The 18,262-nt window shown below is 47.0% G+C and overlaps 1 protein-coding gene across 3 annotated transcripts in view; it reads right to left on the bottom strand.

Annotated features, from left to right (window-relative positions):
* Positions 1 to 18,262, bottom strand: part of traf4b (tnf receptor-associated factor 4b) — a 113,503-nt gene that overhangs the window by 22,828 nt on the left and 72,413 nt on the right. For all 3 annotated transcript variants that reach the window (XM_070858071.1, XM_070858072.1, XM_070858073.1), the window contains exon 2: positions 9,497 to 9,548. In XM_070858071.1, the coding sequence (XP_070714172.1) occupies positions 9,497 to 9,548 (52 nt within the window). The remainder of the gene's footprint in view (positions 1 to 9,496; positions 9,549 to 18,262) is intronic.

Raw genomic sequence — 18,262 nt, 5'->3', positions numbered from 1 at the left:
GATGTGCGCGCCCCCCCAATCAAATATAATGATGCGCGCCCCCCCCCCCAATCAAATATAATGATGCGCGCACCCCCCCCCCAATCAAATATAATGATGCGCGCGCCCCCCCCCCCAATCAAATATAATGATGCGCGCCCCTCCCATCCAATACAATGATGGGCTTTGCCCCCCCCCCAAATCAAATATAATGATGTGCGCGCCCCCCCCCCAATCAAATATAATGATGCGCGCGCCCCCCCCCCAATCAAATATAATGATGCGCGCGCCCCCCCCCCAATCAAATATAATGATGCGCGCCCCTCCCATCCAATACAATGATGGGCTTTGCCCCCCCCCCCAAATCAAATATAATGATGCGCGCCCCGCGCCCCTCCACCAGTGACCAAGAGCTGCTCGAGTTTTTTGTGGAGATGAAAGGACTATCCCAATCGCTCCCCCTTCACAACTGCACTGGTTTTAAAACAAACACATTTTGAAACATTTACTACACTCCTTCAAGTAATACAATGCGACTTTGAATGAACGATCACTTGGACGAAGGGGGAAGGGAAGGAATAGCGAAAGGGAGTTAAGAAAGGAGTACTGCCTTTAATTGAGATGGAAACATGCCAGTCAGCCCACTTTTGAGAATAAAAAAAAGCTTTCTTATGCTGCGATTCCCTCACTGACAGCAGTTCAAGCTCAGGAAGCCTTCACCACAAAGAGTTACAGAGCCTTACTCTCCAGGCAGTTACCACGGAACAGATAGAGAATTGTACTAATCTGCTTGATGTGAAAGGGAGGGGGAAACGATCTGCTTCTCCCTCGACTGTACAATTCACTTCCAGCGTGAAACTAGCTCCCAACAGCGGCATCAAAACCCCCGTCACTTATCGGCAAAAGACTGACCCTGGAAAGCTGGGAAAACAAAATAGATTCACAACCTTGACACTCATTTAAATAAAGCTGCCAGTTAAGTGTCGAGCAGAGGATTGTGCTTGCTCGCTGCGAAGCCCCATCAGAATGAAATGAGAAAATTGAAAAGGACTGCTGGCAATGGGAACGTGTTTCGTTATGCTGCTTGTGTTCAATTCTAAAGAGTTTGGTGATGGCTTTATTTATACTGTTTGTGGTAGGTTCCCGAGTTGTGTGCGTTTCCGAACTGAGAGGCGGCTATTTTGTTGTCCAAAGATCAACTGTTCACAATGCAGCTTTTGATGCGTTCAGACGCTTTGAATGGATGTGGGTCTGATCAACATTTCACTGGTAGAACTTAAGACTGTATAATTAGCAAAAGACACCAGAAGGTGAGCTTGGGCGGGGGGCAAGGAAAGAATCAGCAACACTCAAGTGCTGGAATCTCATCTAGGAGATGATAAGTGCAGATCCCAATCTCCAGTGAGAAACAGTGAGTCACATTGGTTTTTCCCCCAAGTCGAAATCTGGAATTCTTTCTTCCAAAAGGCCGTGGAAAGAGAGGTTGACAAGTTTTTTTATTAGACAAGGGTATCAAGGGATATTACATCGGATATACGGCACAGAAACAGGCCATTTGGCCCAACCAGTCCATGCCGGCGTTTATGCTTTACTCGAGCCTCCTCCAGTCTTTCCTCATCCAAATCTATCAGCATAACCCTCTATTCCCTTCTCCCTCATATGCTTGTCCAGCCTCCCCTTAAATGCATTTACACTATTTACCTCAACCACTCCCTGTGGTAGCGAGTTCCACATTCTCACCACTCTTTGGGTAAAGAATTTTCTTCTGAATTTCCCACTGGATTTCTTGGTGACTATCTTATATAATGGCCTCGAGTTATGCTCTTCCTCACAAGTGGAAACATTCTCTCTCTATTTACTATTAAAACCTTTCATCATTTTAAAGATCTCTATTCGATCACCCCTCAGCCTTCTTTTTTGAAGTGAAAAGAGACCCAAGCCTGTTCATCCTTTCCAGATAAGTATACCTTGCATTTCTGGTATCATCCTTGTAAATCTTCTCTGCACCCTCTCTGGATAAAGACTGGTAAATGGAACCAAGGTGCAGATCAGCCGTGATCTAAATTGAATGGCGGAACAGGCTCGAAAGCCTGAATGGCCAAACTCCTGTTCCTATGTTCTCTAGGAATAGAGTTCCTGGTTTTGCTCAGGCTGTCTGAGGAAGGAGACATCTTGCATTGTTCTTCCCTTCTGTCACCTTTTAAGTGTCAACTTGGCTGTCGGTCTAAGGCCCATTACAGGTTTTCAGCACTTAGATTTAGGTTGGCACTGGAGTGGCGTACTGAATTGTTGAAGATGCTGCCTTTTAACAGATGAACTGTTAAATCCATCTGCCGAGCTAGGCGGGTGTTAATAGATTCCATGGCAATTTGTTGGGTTCTCCCAGCTCTCAGTCAATATGACCAAAACCAGATGAAGTGGTCGTTAATTTTATTGTTGTTTATGGGATCTTGCTGTGCACAAATTGTCTGCTGTGTTAAAATAACATCATCACTTTTGAAATATAGTCAAATGTTAACTTGGTTTCTCTCTCCACAGATGCTGCCTGACCTGTTGAGTACCTCCAGTATTTTCTGTTTTTATTTCAGATTTCCAGCATCTGGCTTTTGCCTCAAGGTAATTCATTAGCTGTGACGCACTGTGGGACATGTGCTGAGAAGGTGAAAGGCACTATACAAATGAAAATGTTTTCTTTTCTTTTCTTGTACCACATGCCAGGTAGCTGCAACAATGGACCTGAATTCACGCTCCCCATGGGTACGTACCATGTGCACACGTGGGGTCCCCACAAGTTCCGGGTTGAGGTGTGCGAAGCACATGCGTTTAAACCCGGCACTTGTGACTGGTCAAGAAATCCCATGACAGATCACACCGCATCCGAAACTAAAGGGCCTCCACGGGCGGATAAAACATCCAAGCGGCTACCCTTGCGTGTCATCTTTCTCTTCCGCGTGTTTCTATGAGGTGCTAGCACTGTGGGTTCAGCAGAGGTCGAGGCAGCCTGCTCACTTCCCTGCTGCCAAGGAGCTGGAGAGCACCTTGGTGCGCATCAGTGGGGCCATGAGGACCTATGTCTATGCTGACAATCCCCGCTAGAGAAGAGGTCTATTTGCCCAACTCCTGCCCGGCAAATGTCCCTCAAATTCTTACAACTGAAAAAAAGCCAGCGTAAGGCCTGCTTTCATCAGCATAAGACTTTAAATTCTTTATTTTTAAAGTATTTTTCTGCACTTAAAGTCTATTTATTTTTTGACCCTTTAAAAGTTTATTTTTCAAAAATATTAATTTTTGTTTTAAATAATTAAATTCCATTTTTATTAACATGAAATATGTGATGTTTCTTTAAAAGTTATTTTCAGTGTTTGTGTTTTTTGGGGGGGGTATTCACAGTCATACTTATGGTGGTTCCGTATATACGGAACTCACACAAGTTTGAGCAGGGATCCGCCTACTCTGATAGGTTGGGCCAGCCCACGTGATCCCAGTGTTGCGTATGAAACCCGTACGCTCCTGGCATACGTGTGCGTTTACGAAGGCCCAGGACCGTAAGCCTCCGAACCGCCGGGACCACCAAGTACTTTCGTAGACATGTTTGCGGTCGGAGGCAGCCGTTCGAGGGAAGCCTCCGACCGCAAATTCTGGGCCAATATTTTGCTTTTATTTACCCTCATGACCAAGCAGCAGCAGGAGAAGAAGATGGGTAAACTTGACCACCGAACCTGGGAACATAAGAACATAAGTAATAGGAGCAGGAATGCCAGTGCAGCACTGAGCGGGCACTGCATGATCGCAGGGCTGTCTTTCAGACGAGACTTTTAACCTGAGGGCCCAAGTAGACAGAAAAGATCCCATGGTGCTATTCGAAGAGGAGCAGGGGTATTCTCATTGATCCCTCAACCAACATCACTAAATTGTATCAGGCCATTTATCCCAAAGCAGTTTGCAGGACCTTACTGTGCCTGTTTCCCTAGATTACAGATGTGACTACATTACAAAACATATTTAATTGGCTGCAACATTCTTTGGCACATCCTGACATTTTGAAAGGTGCTTTCTTTTAGATAGAATTAGGGGAGGGTGGGCAGGGTGGGGGAGGGGGCGAATGGGAAAGATTGTAGAGCACGAGACAGTCTTAGCTGTGGACAGCAGTTAATCAATGACACTCCATGCCCAGCTGACTGGGAGGCACACTTGGAAAGGACTGGCTAAGAAGTAGACCGAAATGATTTATAATATCAAAAGCCTTTCGTAACAATTATTTTGACCCAGCCTGGTTACTGATTCATTTGGACACCAACGTCATCGAACCACTCGCCCATGCAAGAGCAAGAGAAAAATTCATGTGTTTTTGTCTCATCTATAACCACACCTATCGGGGGAATAAGCAGACAGATTTTCTTTTTACACGAATCAGATGCCGTGCCAAAGGATGATGGAAACAAGTCCCAAAACCCGCATTTTCACAAGAGATCTGATGCGGCAAGTCAGTCTCATCATTCATGCTCAGAGATTTTTCGCCTCTACCTCATTTCCTCGCAATTTGTGGCTCGGTGGAGATTTGCTGTGGCAGCAGTTTCTGTAACCAGGCAACCAGAGCATTTACTGAAACAGACTGGGTTCCCCCCCCCCCCACACCAACAGAAACGTCATTGTCCCTAGTGACAGAAGAGCAACAAGTTCATTCAGGGCCAGAAAGGGAAGTGTGGGGAAAGGTTGCGTTTGATGTTTAAAAAACAAAGCAAAGCAAAACCATCTTATGCATCCTGCGTTATTACAGAGCACACACAGGCACGGGGAGGAAAGTGGCCTTCAAAGATAAATGTGTGTACCCAAGAGCTCAGTGAGTTCATTGCGTAAATGTAGTTCCTGATTATTTTTCTTTCCCCTCCTAAGCCCACCTCTTCTGAAACAGACAGATTTGCATTTATATAGCACCTTTCACGACCACCGGACGTCTCACCGCGCTTTACAGCCAACGAAGTACTTTAAGAGTAGTCACTGTTGTAATGTGGGAAATTAAAGGCAACAACTGTGGTCTGTTCAATGAACAACCAGCACCCTCAAGAATCGTGCCCAGTAGCCTCCCATTTTACCAGCCCAGACGTCAATTCTCGGCAGATTATCATCAGGGCCCGCACAGCTGGATGCAACCCTGTCCTCATCACATATCCACTCTAGGAGGGCCCACAATCAAGACCAGGAAACTAGGCCACCGGTTCTGCCTCGCCTGGGACACTGAAGCCAGCAGAGGATTATCTACAGCTGCTGTGATGGAGTAGGAATTGAAATATTTTCAGGCAATGAATTCCAGATCAGCGTTAAAAAAAAAAACATTTCTCATCTCCCTTTTGGCAATTATCTTCAATCTGTGTCCTCTGGTTCCTGACTTACCTGCCAAGTGGAAACAGTTGCTCCCTATCTACTCTATCAAAACCCCTCATAAATTTTGAACACATTCATACTGAATGCTGGATCGTGAGTGTTGGCAAGTTATTTCACTACAGGGGGACGAGGGGGAAGAGAGATCATTGTCAAATCAGATGCTGGCCTCCGTGATGGCCAACTTGCAAACCCTTCAACAGAGGTCACTTGACAGCAATCAGATCCCTACTTAGGCCAAGTGTAATGTCACCCCACTGCCCGCCACGGACTGATATCAGCTGGCTCAGTATAGGCCAGGGATCAAATCCTGGAAATTTCGGACGTATATTGCTCAGCTACATGCAACCTTTTCCACCCGAGCCATGGGAAGATCTCATTTGCCCATCTTGATGCAGCCCCTTCAAAAAGCCCCAAGGCAATTGAACACTGACCATTAACCACAGGTTTAATGCCCAGAAATTGCAGTCGGAGGTTTCCAGCGGGCAGACGCCTCAGACAGAATTTTCCCCCCTCCCGAAAGTGCCTGGTAGACCCGGCGGAACTTGCTGTTCGAGGCCCCCAATCACAGCGCAGCGTATGGGCACATACAGCGCCGAAACGCAAGCGCAACCTGGCATCACGTGGGCCTGGACCACCAATGGACATGGAGTATTCTCATTGATAATAATGGGAGCTCCGTTTGTACGAGCTACCATTGTTATCAATGAGAATACCCACATCACAAACCAAAAAAACACCTCACATTTAAAATTAATTGAAATTAAATGTTTTAGCTCCCAAAAAATTTGAATGAAAAAAAAAAATGTTTTAATAGGGGTAAAAATAAAACGCAGTGACTATTTGTCGTAACTTGCTCTTCTGCACATGCGTCGCCCAAAAGAGAGAGAAAGAGAGCCTGGTTGGGGGGTGGGTAAGGGACTTAGGCTGGGGGAGGGATGTGTGTTTTCTGACTTCTAAAGTCCAAATGGAACATATTACAAATGTGCAAAGTTAGGCTGGGCAGTTCCATTCACACATTCTAGAGAAACTTCAAGAGTGTGGCTTATCCTCCAAGGAGACCAATCAGCAATAGGTCATGTGATAATGGAGAGCCAATCAGAGAAATGGCTGCAAGTTAGTTAGTACAAATAAACGCATCCAAAAATAAACTTGCCATAAATGGACAGGGTTTTTAAATGTAAAAATGTGATAAAAATTAAATTTTTCTATCTTTTAAAACTCTTACGCCAGTGAAAGTAGGCTCGTAAGAGTTTGAAGGACATTCGCTGGACAGGAGAAATAGCCCAAATCTCTGCCCTGCGAATGTTCTTCTCCTGGGGCTGCGTGCCACCCCACAAATGCCGGTTCTTAGTGCATTTGCATCACGCGCCAAGAACCGCATTTGCGAGGCCTCTTCAGGCACAGGTGTGCACATCGTACGCACCTGGAGAGGCCGCAATTTACAGCTCAATGAATCCTGAGGATGTCCACAGTCAATGATTATGATGCAACGTCATCGACCTGAAACGCTAACTCGGTTTCTCTCCGCTGATGGAGTGTTTCCAGCAATTTCCGGTTTTAATTACAGATTTCCAGCCTCTGCAGTATTTCAGTGTCTGCAGTCAAACAAGTTTGCCTCAGTTTAGAGTTTCAGCAGTTCTGAGTTGGGTCTTTAGTTGAAGCTCCGTATGGAAGCTAAATGCATCATCTGTGGCAGAGATGCAATCTATGGACAAAATCCAGTGAGAAACACACTCGGCCAAAAGATCAGAGCTGTGAATGACACCAGATAGTTCATGGTTCAGAGATTCCTTCCCCTAAGTTCAGTTGCCAGAAGCCAGTGGGGAGGAGAATGGAAGGAGAGAGGGGAGATATAAAAGTCCATCTTCTCATTTACTTCAAAGCCAACAGGAAAAAAAAGAGGCTAGAGAGCGAGCAGGAAGATTTACAGTTTGGACGGTAGGCAAAGGGGGGGAATTTAAAAAAATTGAACTCAACGACCTGTGAGGATTGCGATCTAAAAATAACTTCAAACGAATGCTCCTAGAACAAATGTCTGAGGAAATTAAACTACTTCCAAACGTCATGAGATTGATGAGATACAGGAAAACAGAAAGTAAAAGGGAACATCTGCTTTAATAGCACTACCAAAAGAAAAAAAAGATACATTTCCCACCGTCTATCCACGCATCGGGATTTCACCACTAGCTCAGATGAGAGAGAGAGAGAGAGAGGAAGCAATATCACAAAGTGCATTCAAGCGCCCGTTGACAAATAATCGCATTCATTGTGCTAATTCCTCAATCGACCAACAGAATGAATGAAAAGCGATTTCAATCGCAGTTCCTTTTGGCACCGTATCACTGGGCGAGAGCAGGGAAGCAGCGAGCTTGGAATAAATGCTGCCTTCAACCCTTTGCAAACCGCAGACAAACACCCACTTCTCCAGCCAACAAGGAGAGAGCGAAGCCAAGCCTAGCTCTTAAGCTGAAAGTTAGATGCAATTTAGTGGACTCTTTAAGAGATGAAGAAAAAAAAACACACAGTGGACCATTGTCAAGAGCTTCGTTGCTGGAAACCTCGTTCAGAACTCCCAAGATACACTGCATAGATTTCTTGAGCAAATTGGATTTACGGGGCAACACAAAGTCCTGAACAAATGTTGCTGCTGCACGCTAGTTAATAGAATGTGACAGGACAAACTTGAACTGCAAGAAATGTCACATTACATTATGGAAAAACTATGTTTTTTTTTAATAACTTGTCCTTTAGCTCCTTACAATTTCTGGTCAAATGCCTCTGTATTCTTTTATTATTGCAGTTGTAAAAATTATGATCGTCACATATTTAACAAACTGGCCATGCACTTTACAGCGGAGTGCCTGCTCTTGGTCGCATTTTGTACGGTTTTATTGAGGGACAGAGGAGCTTGCAGAGTGGCACGAGTTTGAGAGCAGTCCTGCCTTACTCTCAACTATTGCCAGCTCTTTTGTGCCATCCACTCTCGCCCCACCTCCTATAGATTGAAGGCAAACACAAGCGGCTAGGAGAGAGGATAAAAAACAAAATGCAAGAAACTGGAATGGGTGGGTTTTTAAATATAGTTTTTGCCTCTCCCAGGAGATCACATGGCTCTGGTTAGGGTGGAATGTAGAATGTTTCAGTGCAAGGGATATCGCAGTTGTGTGGGGCGGACTGGTTGGGCCGGGTGCTCTTTGCCTTTCCGCCATTGTTCATTGGTTTATATGTAACCTTCAGGCTGCTGACCGAGGGCCGTGCGGTTCTTTGTCGGCCGGCGCGGACACGATAGGCCGAAATGGCCTCCTTCCGCGCTGTAAATTTCTATGTTTCTATGGGTGCGTGCCCAATAATAGCGACAAAAACCTTGAGTTATAGAAATGCAACAGTGAGCTTTCCGCCAGCGGTTGAATGGGTAAATGCACTAGTTATGGTGCAGGCTGTACAGACCAGAAGGTCCCAGGTTCAATCCATGGTCTGTGCGGAGTTGGGGTGGTCACAATTTCCCGTAACATCCTGGGCTATGGGAGTAGTGGGAAGGGAACGAAACAACAACAAACAGTGGCTCCAAAGGCTATCCAGTGACCGCATCCTTGCTGGAAATGCAGGGGCGAGGGCGGGACTTTTGGCCTTAGCTGCAATGCCGAATATCCTAACTTGCTATCTAGGAGCACACACAAAGACCAGTCACTTGGGCAAGGTACCAGAGAAAACTGGGCAGGGGGTTTGGGGGTGGGGGGGGGGCGGGGGGGTGACGGGAAGAGAAGAGGGGAAAACACAACAGCTTCATTCATTCAACAAAGCAGAACAGGCAAGCAGGAAGACAACCATAAAAAACAGCCTTTGTAAGCTCCACAATAAAAGGGTAAAGATGACGATGAGCCTGAAGGCACGCTCATTACAACAATTACCAGAGCTGCAGCTGAGTGCTGTGGAGAATAAGATGACAAAGGCAGCAAGCAGCAGGACTCCCAAGGTATCACAGATGCAGGGGGCCCTCGCATACTACGGGGCGGTGCTGAACAGGCAGATGAATCGCAGCAAATTACAGTCAGCAATTCAGACCAGCTAATTAGTGCAAGTAAAAGTAAAAGTTGCTGTGAGGAAAAAGCAATTTGCATTCGTGATGGTCGTTTACCTTTGCGTAGTCAAGTGGAAGCTGGTCCTCGGGACATTTAAACACGCCCTCACTGAAACAAAGAGAAGAACTGGTAAATGCACAGGCTGTGTACAGTCCTAATCATATAATATGTAGCTAATAGGGGCAGATCGGTGGTCCCTCCGTGCATTTCCTCAGCAAATTTACAATCAACACTCGTGATACACATTAGAGGCAGGGTCCCTCAGTATTAATTTAGCGCGGCATTTATACATGTCTTCATGACGGAAATGCATTTTACACAATTTTTTTTGAAGGGTAGCTGGACAGGCAAACGGCTACAGTCAAAATCCAACACATCATCACGGGGCAAGAGCTAAAGGTTTGCTTTTTTACAATTCTGTTTCGCATTCACGTTAAGGTACGCGGAGAACTGGCAGGCAATACAGCTGGGCAAAGCAGCAGTGCATTCATTCTGTACACAAACAAACGCGGTCAGAGATTTTCCACTCGGGTTGCCAACATGCCAGGATTGCCCTGGAGTCAAAGATTAATCTCCAGCAAGCAACACGCAGAAAAATCATGGGGCCATTCAAAATAACTGGAGAGGTTTTACCCCCCATTTTCTGTGAACACTTTTTTATTTGTTATAAAAATGTTAAGTGATGGAGAAAATTTATTACAAGAGGATGAGTATAAGAGTAAAGACGTCTTACTGCAAAATATAGGGCCCTGGTGAGACCACACCTGGAGTATTGTGTACAGTTTTGGTCTCCTTACCCAAGGAAGGATATACTTGCCATTGAGTGAGTGCAACAAAGGTTTACCAGACTGATTCCTGGGATGGGGGGATTGTCCTATAAGGAGAATTTGAGTAAACTAAGCCTATATTCCCTAGAGTTAAGATGAATGAGAGGTGATCTCATTGAAATATGTAAACTTCTTTAAAGGGCTTGACAGGGTAGATGCAGGGAGGATGTTTCCCCTGGCTGGGGAGTCTAGAACCAGGGATCACAGTCTCAGAATAAAGGGGTTGGCCATTTAGGACTGAGATGAGGATAAATTTCTTCACCCAGAGGGTGGTGAATCTTTGAAATTCTCCACCCCAGAGGGCTGTGGAGGCTCAGTCGTTGAGTATATTCAAGACAGAGATCGATAGATTTTTGAGTATTGAGGGAATCGAGGGATATGGGGATAGTGCAGGAAAGTGGAGTTGAGGTAAAAGATCAGCCATGATTTTATTGAATGGCAGAGCAGGCTCGAGGGGCCGAATGGCCGACTCCTGCTCCTATTTCTTATGTTAGTGTTCGAAAATTGGCTGTTTGACTGGGCGGGAGTGGTTTGTGGCGAGGTCATGTGATGAAACCTCCAGGGATATGCTGGACCAGAGTTGTTAACCCTATTATCCACACAGATACTGGTGCCGCCATTTTGAAGGCCCAATAGCTCGCCGGAAGCTCCACCACGCACACGGTCAAGGATTCAAAGTAAAATTAGCTCCTTGTAATTTCAGCCACCAGCTTGGAAACATTGATGGCATTAGTGTGTAAATACACAGCAACGGCAGGGCTCATAATGCACAAGGCCATACCATTCCCCACATCCCAATTCGACCCGTGAGGAGATTATGGATATGAGCGGGTCGGAATTTCTTCAAGCTGCCAACCTGTGCAAAAAGTGGGCAACGTTTGTGCAAAGAACATTTTCACACAACCCAAGGCTGCCAGCGTCTGCCCGCAAAAATGCAAAATGTAAAATCTACCATTAGATTTAAGAAAGCAAATATTTAAAATGTTGCTAAATTGACAGCGTTTTACAGATGAGGACGGCAGCTCACTCTCACTCATTATCCGATCTCTAACTGGAGTAGTTTCTTATCCGTGCAGACTCCAGAGATGTCAGCATTGCTGGCACGGACTGAAGTGCATTTTTCTTTCTTAAATTGAAGTTTTGTTTCTTCCATTTCAGTAAATAAGGATTAAAAGAATCATTAATTTTTATGTCCTTGCTGTCTTCAGACTGATTACATTTATTTCATATTTAACGGCGGGATCTTTTTAACCATCCAAAAGCAGCAGTTTTGTGCGACTGGGTTAATGAGCAGTAAATCTCTCGTGCAGCTCAATGTGCTAACAACTTCAAAAACCACCTTTGTGAAGTGCGTCACAAACAAATAGCTTGGAGAAATAAAAAAGGTGGAAGAAATAATATCAGGTTGTCTCTTTGCCACCCCACCTACCCACCCCCACCAAGATCATCGCCCCCGAAGGTGGTAACTTATTGCGGTCCCCGGTTCAATCTGTGCTGAGTTTGCCAATCTCAGCCCGGGACCAATCAGGTGCAATTGGGAGATCGGTGAGAGAAGGGAGGGGAACTCCTTACGGGGGTTCCTATCACTCGGATTCTTCCTGGGCAGAGCAAGTGAGTGAATAGCAAGCGAGGAGATGTTTGGGCGTGGCTGTAACGCCCCGTGCAGTCGAATAGTCAGTGTAAACATCCATGTCTCAAGTTCACACACGAAGAATGGCCCTGACCTGCGAGGGAACATCAGCGGCGGGTCGGGGCCTTAGGGGGAGCGGCGAGCGGCCATGGACAGCGTGGCGGCATACATTAATGATTTAGATGAAGGATTGAGTGCAATATCTCCAAGTTTGCAGATGACACTAAGCTGGGTGGCAGTGAGAGCTGTGAGGGGGATGCTAAGAGGCTGCAGGGTGACTTGGACAGGTTAGGTGAGTGGGCAAATGCATGGCAGATGCAGTATAATGTGGATAAATGTGAGGTTATCCACTTTGGTGGCAAAAACAGGAAGACAGAATATTATCTGAATGGTGACAGATTAGGAAAAGGGGAGGTGCAACGGGACCTGGGTGTCATGGTACATCAGTCATTGAAGGTTGGCATGCAGGTACAGAAGGCAAATGGCATGTTGGCCTTCATTGCTAGGGGATTTGAGTATAGGAGCAGGGAGGCCTTACTGCAGTAGTACAGAGCCTTGGTGAGGCCACACCTGGAATATTGTGATCAGTTTTGGTCTCCTAATTTGAGGTAGGACGTTCTTGCTATTGAGGGAGTGCAGCGAAGGTTCACCAGACTGATTCCCGGGATGGCAGGACTGACATATGAGGAGAGACTGGATCAACTGCGCTTGTATCCACTGGAGTTTAGAAGAATGAGAGAGGATCTCATAGAAACATATAAAATTCTGACGGAATTGGACAGGTTGGAGGCAGGAAGAATGTTCCCATTGCTGGGGAAGTATAGAACCAGGGGTTACAGTCTAAGGATAAGGGGTAAGCCATTTAGGACCGAGATGAGGAGAAACTTCTTCACTCAGAGAGTGGTGAACCTGTGGAATTCTCTACTGCAGAAAGTTGAAGCCAGTTCGTTAGATATATTCAAAAGGGAAATAGATATGGCCCTTACGGCCAAAGGGATCAAGGGGTATGGAGAGAAAGCAGGAAAGAGGTACCGAGGTTGAATGATCAGCCATGATCTTATTGAATGGCGGTGCAGGCTCGAAGGGCCGAATGGCCTGCACCTATTTTCTATATTTCTATGTACACCGCGAACTGATGCAAGAGGACAACGGCAGCGAAGAGTGACGTCATCAAGATCCAGGTCGGTGATTGGAGCATGGGCAGATACAGCAGGGTCAGGGCGGAGGAGCGGCGAGAGACTGTAGAGAGATGAGATCGAGGGGGAGGCGTGAGTTCGGGGCCAGGGGCCCAGGGGCAGCACGGGCCAGCCCACGCTGCGATACATGTGCGCACACTAGGTCCGTGCAGCAGAGCTGGTCTCCAGTTGTCTTGGGTAATCCTTGCCACTGGACCAAGACCTAGCTCGGTCAAGCCCGTGTGGTGGCTGGTGTGCAACAGTCACCCCACATTAAAAAGATTCACGCACAGGGCATCTTCCACCCTTCAGGATGTAGTTCGGGTCCTTCATTGAAACACCTGTGAACTCGTCCTTTTTTTGGTGTGGAAGCAAGTCATCCTCGTTTCGAGGGACCGCCTATGATACTACAACAGGAGCTGATGCACCATGGAACCCTATCCCAGTATGGGATGGGGCGGGAGAGAAGGAAACTGAATTAAATGTGGGAGAGAAAAAAAATAGAGCAATGTCCTGGAGCATTACGTCATCTCACTGCAGATGGGACACACCTCGCAACTAAATCCAAAAGCGGGGGTGGGGGCGAAAGGTGAAACTATAAAATATTTTGGTAATTTTGGCAAGACTATCCCTGAAAAGATTTATTGCGCATGAATTTTATTTCAAACATTTTTAAGACCCCTGTGGGTGTGCATAACTTAATTTCATTGTCCAGCCTACAATAAATTATAATTCTTTTACAATTTCAAGTACAGCTTACTAGATTTTTGCGTGAACTCTAAAGTGCATGAGAACAGAGTGTTTCTTTGAATATGTGCACTGGGGGCAAACAGTGACTACAGCAGCTGGTGATGTTTGCTGTACTTACTAGTGGAGAGGTTTCCATTGCTGCTAACATTTCATAGTTGTCAATTACCGCTGCTCACTTTAAAGGACCCACTCGTGTGAGACTTGGCAGACAATTCAAGCTTGGGCTGTACAATAGCCAAGTCCAATCTTGTCCTCACCCAGCTTTCACACACATGCACTTCCAATAGGGGTCGCTGGCTAGCAATCATAGAAAATTCACAGCCATTTCAGCCCATCGTGTCCTCGCCAGCCAACAAAAAGCTATCCAGCCGAATCCCACTTTCCAGCTCTTGGTCCGTAGCCCTGCAGGTTGTGGCACTTCAAAAGTGCACATCCAAGTACTTTTTAAATGTAGTGAGGGTTTCTGCCTCTACCACCCGTTCAGACAGTGAGTTCCAGACCCCCACCACCCTCTGGGTGAAGAAATTTCCCCCCAAATTCCCTCTACCAATGACTTTAAATCTATGCCCCTGGTTGATGACCCCTCTTAAGGGAAATAGGTCCGTCCTATCCACTCTGTCTAGACTCCTCAATTTTATACACCTCAATAAGGTCTCCCCTCAGCCTCCTCTGTTCCAAAAAAAACAACCTCAACCTATCTAATCTTTCGTCATTGCTAAAATTCTCCAGTCCTGGCAACATCCCTGTAAATCTCCTCTGTACCCTCTCTAGTGCAATCACATCTTTCCCGTAATGTGATGACCAGATCTGCACGCAGTACTCGCACAGCCTTGGACACTGTGAACCATTTTCCATACCTCAGCAGCCTACTACAGGTGCAGCGCCCCGAATCCGGAACCTCGGGACCGAAGCCGTTCCAGATTTTACGTTTTGCCGGACCTTGGAACGTCTTTCTGATGTCACGAATCCGAAAACACCCGACCCCAGCTTCGGGTATTCCCGGATTCGGAATATCAGAGGGATGCGGGGTGGGCTCGCGAAAGAGCTGCTCGGATCACTGGGCGATGAGGTCGCCGGGTGGGGCCCCGCCACTGTGAAACATAGAAACATAGAAAATAGGTGCAGGAGTAGGCCATTCAGCCCTTCGAGCCTGCACCACCATTCAATAAGATCATGACTGATCATTCACCTCAGTACCCTTATGGATGTGTTCGGGTGGGACCCCGCCGGAGAGGAGCTGGTCGGACGGATGGGCGAGGAGGCCAGAGGTCGGCAGGGTCCGGATTCCGGAACATTGTACAGATTCCAGATGACCCTGCCACCAATCGGTCCAGAGTCCGGAAGATTCCGGATTTTGAACGCTGCACCTGCATCAGCAAGGGCAGACATCGACGACGAGGTCCAACGTCTCCGGTGCGGCAGTGCAGCCTTCGGCCGCCTGAGGAAGAGTGTGTTCGAGGATCAGGACCTCAAATCTGGCACCAAGCTCATGGTCTACAGGGTTGTAGTGATACCCGCCCTCCTGCATGGTCTAGAGACATGGACCATATACAGTAGACCCCTCAAATCGCTGGAGAAATACCACCAACGCTGCCCTCCGCACGATCCTGCAAATCCACTGGGAGGATAGACGCACCAACATCAGTGTTCTCGATCAGGCCAACATCCCCAGCATCGAAGCACTGACCACACCCGACCAGCTCCGTTGGGCGGGCCACACTGTCCGCATGCCTGACACGAGACTCCCAAAGCAAGCGCTCTACTGGGAACTCCTACACGGCAAGCGAGCCCCAGGTGGGCAGAAGAAACGTTTCAAGGACACCCTCAAATCCTCCTTGATAAAATGCAACATCCCCACCAGCACCTGGGAATCCCTGGCCCAAGACCTCCCTAAGTGGAGGAAGAGCATCCGGAGAGCGCTGAGCACCTCGGGTCTCGTCGCCGAGAGCATGCAGAAATCAAGCGCAGGCAGCGGAAGGAGCGTGCGGCAAACCAGACTCCCCACCCACCCTTCCCTTCAACCACTGTTTGCCCCACCTGCGACAGAGACTGTAATTCCCGTATTGGGACTGTTCAGCCACCAAAGGACTCACTTTTAGAGTGGAAGAAAGTCTTCCTCGATTTCGAGGGACTGCCTATGATGATGAAGGGGTTGAGGCGAGAGAGATTGCAAGAGGGAGAAGATAGGAGGGAAGGACAAACTCAGGACGACCCAAAGCCCTTCGCAACCAACAAATTACTTTTGAAGTGTAGTGCTGCAGTGTCAGGAAATTCAACAGCCTAACTGCACATAGCAAGCTCCCTCAAACAGCAGTGAGTCAAATGAGCAGATAATCAGTGTTTGGTGGAGTTGGCAGAGGGTTATATGTTGGCTCGGAACACTGGGAGAATTTCCCTGCTCTTTTACAAACGGTGTCAATAGATCTTTCACATCCACCCGAGAGGGCAGATGGGACCATCATAGGCAGTCCCTCGAAACAAGGATGACTTACTCACATGTCAAAAAAATACATGAGTTCACAGGTGTTTCAAAGAAGGACCCGAACTACATAGGAGGGATGGGAGATGCTTGTGCGTAGGTTTTTTAAAAAATGGGTGGTGGCCAGCAGACTTGACAGAGCGAGGTCTTGGTCCAGTGGCAAGGGCTAACCAAGACCACATTTCACGCCCCATCCGAAAGACGGCACCTCCGAATCTGCACAAGCCTCTGGCGTGGGACTTGAACCCACGACCATCTGACTCAACAGGCGAGAGTGCTACCAACTGAGCCATGGTTGACAATGAACCAATCACGGCACCCCCCCCACATCCCCAGCTAACTCAAGGGGGAAGGATCGAACCAGTGATCTCCCAGTCATTGCAACTCGGGGCCCTTCCATTTCACTGATCAATATTTATCCCTCAATCAACATCATAAACACAGATTATCTGGTCATCATCACATTGCTGTTGGTGGGAGCTTGCTGCACGCAAATTGACTGCCACGTTTCCCACATTACAACAGTGACTACACTCCAAAAGTACTTCATTGGTTGTAAAGCGCTTTGAGACGTCCGGTGGTCATGAAAGGCGCTATATAAATGCAAGTCTTTCTTTAAAAAGCTTACATTATAGAGCGTAACGAGAAGCTCAGTCGCCGATTACGGATCTGGCAGCAAGCAAGGTGGAAATAGGTTCGCGTTTATTTTTATTAGCTGTGTCTCATTACTTAACAGAAACGGCAGCTGACCCTCTGCCTGTGGTTAATAACCCAACAAATGACTGGCTGGGTTTCCCCCTCGATTCCGCTGGTGTAATTTTCAATCCAATAAAGTGAATAGGTTGGGGGGGGGGGGGGATTCAGGGACTGGTGAGCCGAGACATGGGAAATCCCTGCCTGTATATCCGTGGAAACCAGAACATTTTAAAACCACTGCTCTCTGCACTCCAATTAGAGGCTCACTAACCAAGAGGAAAATGGGCACACTGCCATTTTCCTCCTTTGAAAAAGAAGAACTTTGCTTCCCTCAATGCACAGACATTTCGGCAGATATTGTAAATCTGTGGGATTCAGTGTCTCAGCCCCGGAATGTCTTCGCAAGTGGGAAGAGACACAAAGTGGATAACAGGACATTGCTTCCAAATTAAGTGCTTGCATGAATCAAATTAGGATTCGGTTTCGACACAAAAGGAACCCAGCTCCAACCTCAGAGCACAGCCGAGGGCTCAATTATTTTCTTTAGATTTATGAGCGGTATATGATTGAATATTGATCTGGATTTTCAGAGGGCTTCTGATCGGATGGACGCAAAAAGCATTAAATCCAGTGGGATTCTCTCTGTGACCCTCATTTGTGTACTCTGATCACAAGTGCTGTTGTGTAGGAGTGGGGAGGGGTGGGGGGGTGGGGTTGGGTTCAGGATCTGTCTAGCAACAAAGTGAGGTGGCTCGCTTGCCTGTATAGCAGGCTCAGGCATGGATGAATGCCACTTTGCACAATTTCAGGATGCACCTACTGTGTGCCATGTTATATGCACTCTCCTGACCTTCCCAGAATATTCAATGGACAATTCCAACCCAACGCTAATCAGAGAATCTTGCTGTGGACAAAATGGCTGTCACACTTGCCTACATAATTGTGACTGTGCTTCAAAGTAATTTACACAAAAAGTGTTTGGATGCTCGAGTTGTGATGAGACACATAATAAATGCAAGTTTTCCTTACGGTTTACTTGCTTGTACACGTATTCATTATTCCTGGGACCAGTCTTCAGAGTGTCAGCCTTGGCTCAGTGGGTAGAACTCTCGCCTCGGAGTCAGAAGGTTGGGGGGTCAAGTCCCACTCCACTAGGCTGACACTCCAGTGCAGTGCGGAGGGAGTGATGGGCCGTCAGATGAGAGGTTAAACCGAGGCCCCATCTGTCCCCTCAACTGGTTAAGGTGGAGTCAACACAGCATCAC

The sequence above is a fragment of the Pristiophorus japonicus genome, chromosome 16 (assembly GCF_044704955.1).
Source record: "Pristiophorus japonicus isolate sPriJap1 chromosome 16, sPriJap1.hap1, whole genome shotgun sequence".
Classification (NCBI taxonomy): domain Eukaryota; kingdom Metazoa; phylum Chordata; class Chondrichthyes; family Pristiophoridae; genus Pristiophorus; species Pristiophorus japonicus.
This window is presented reverse-complemented; position numbering and strand designations above follow the sequence as displayed.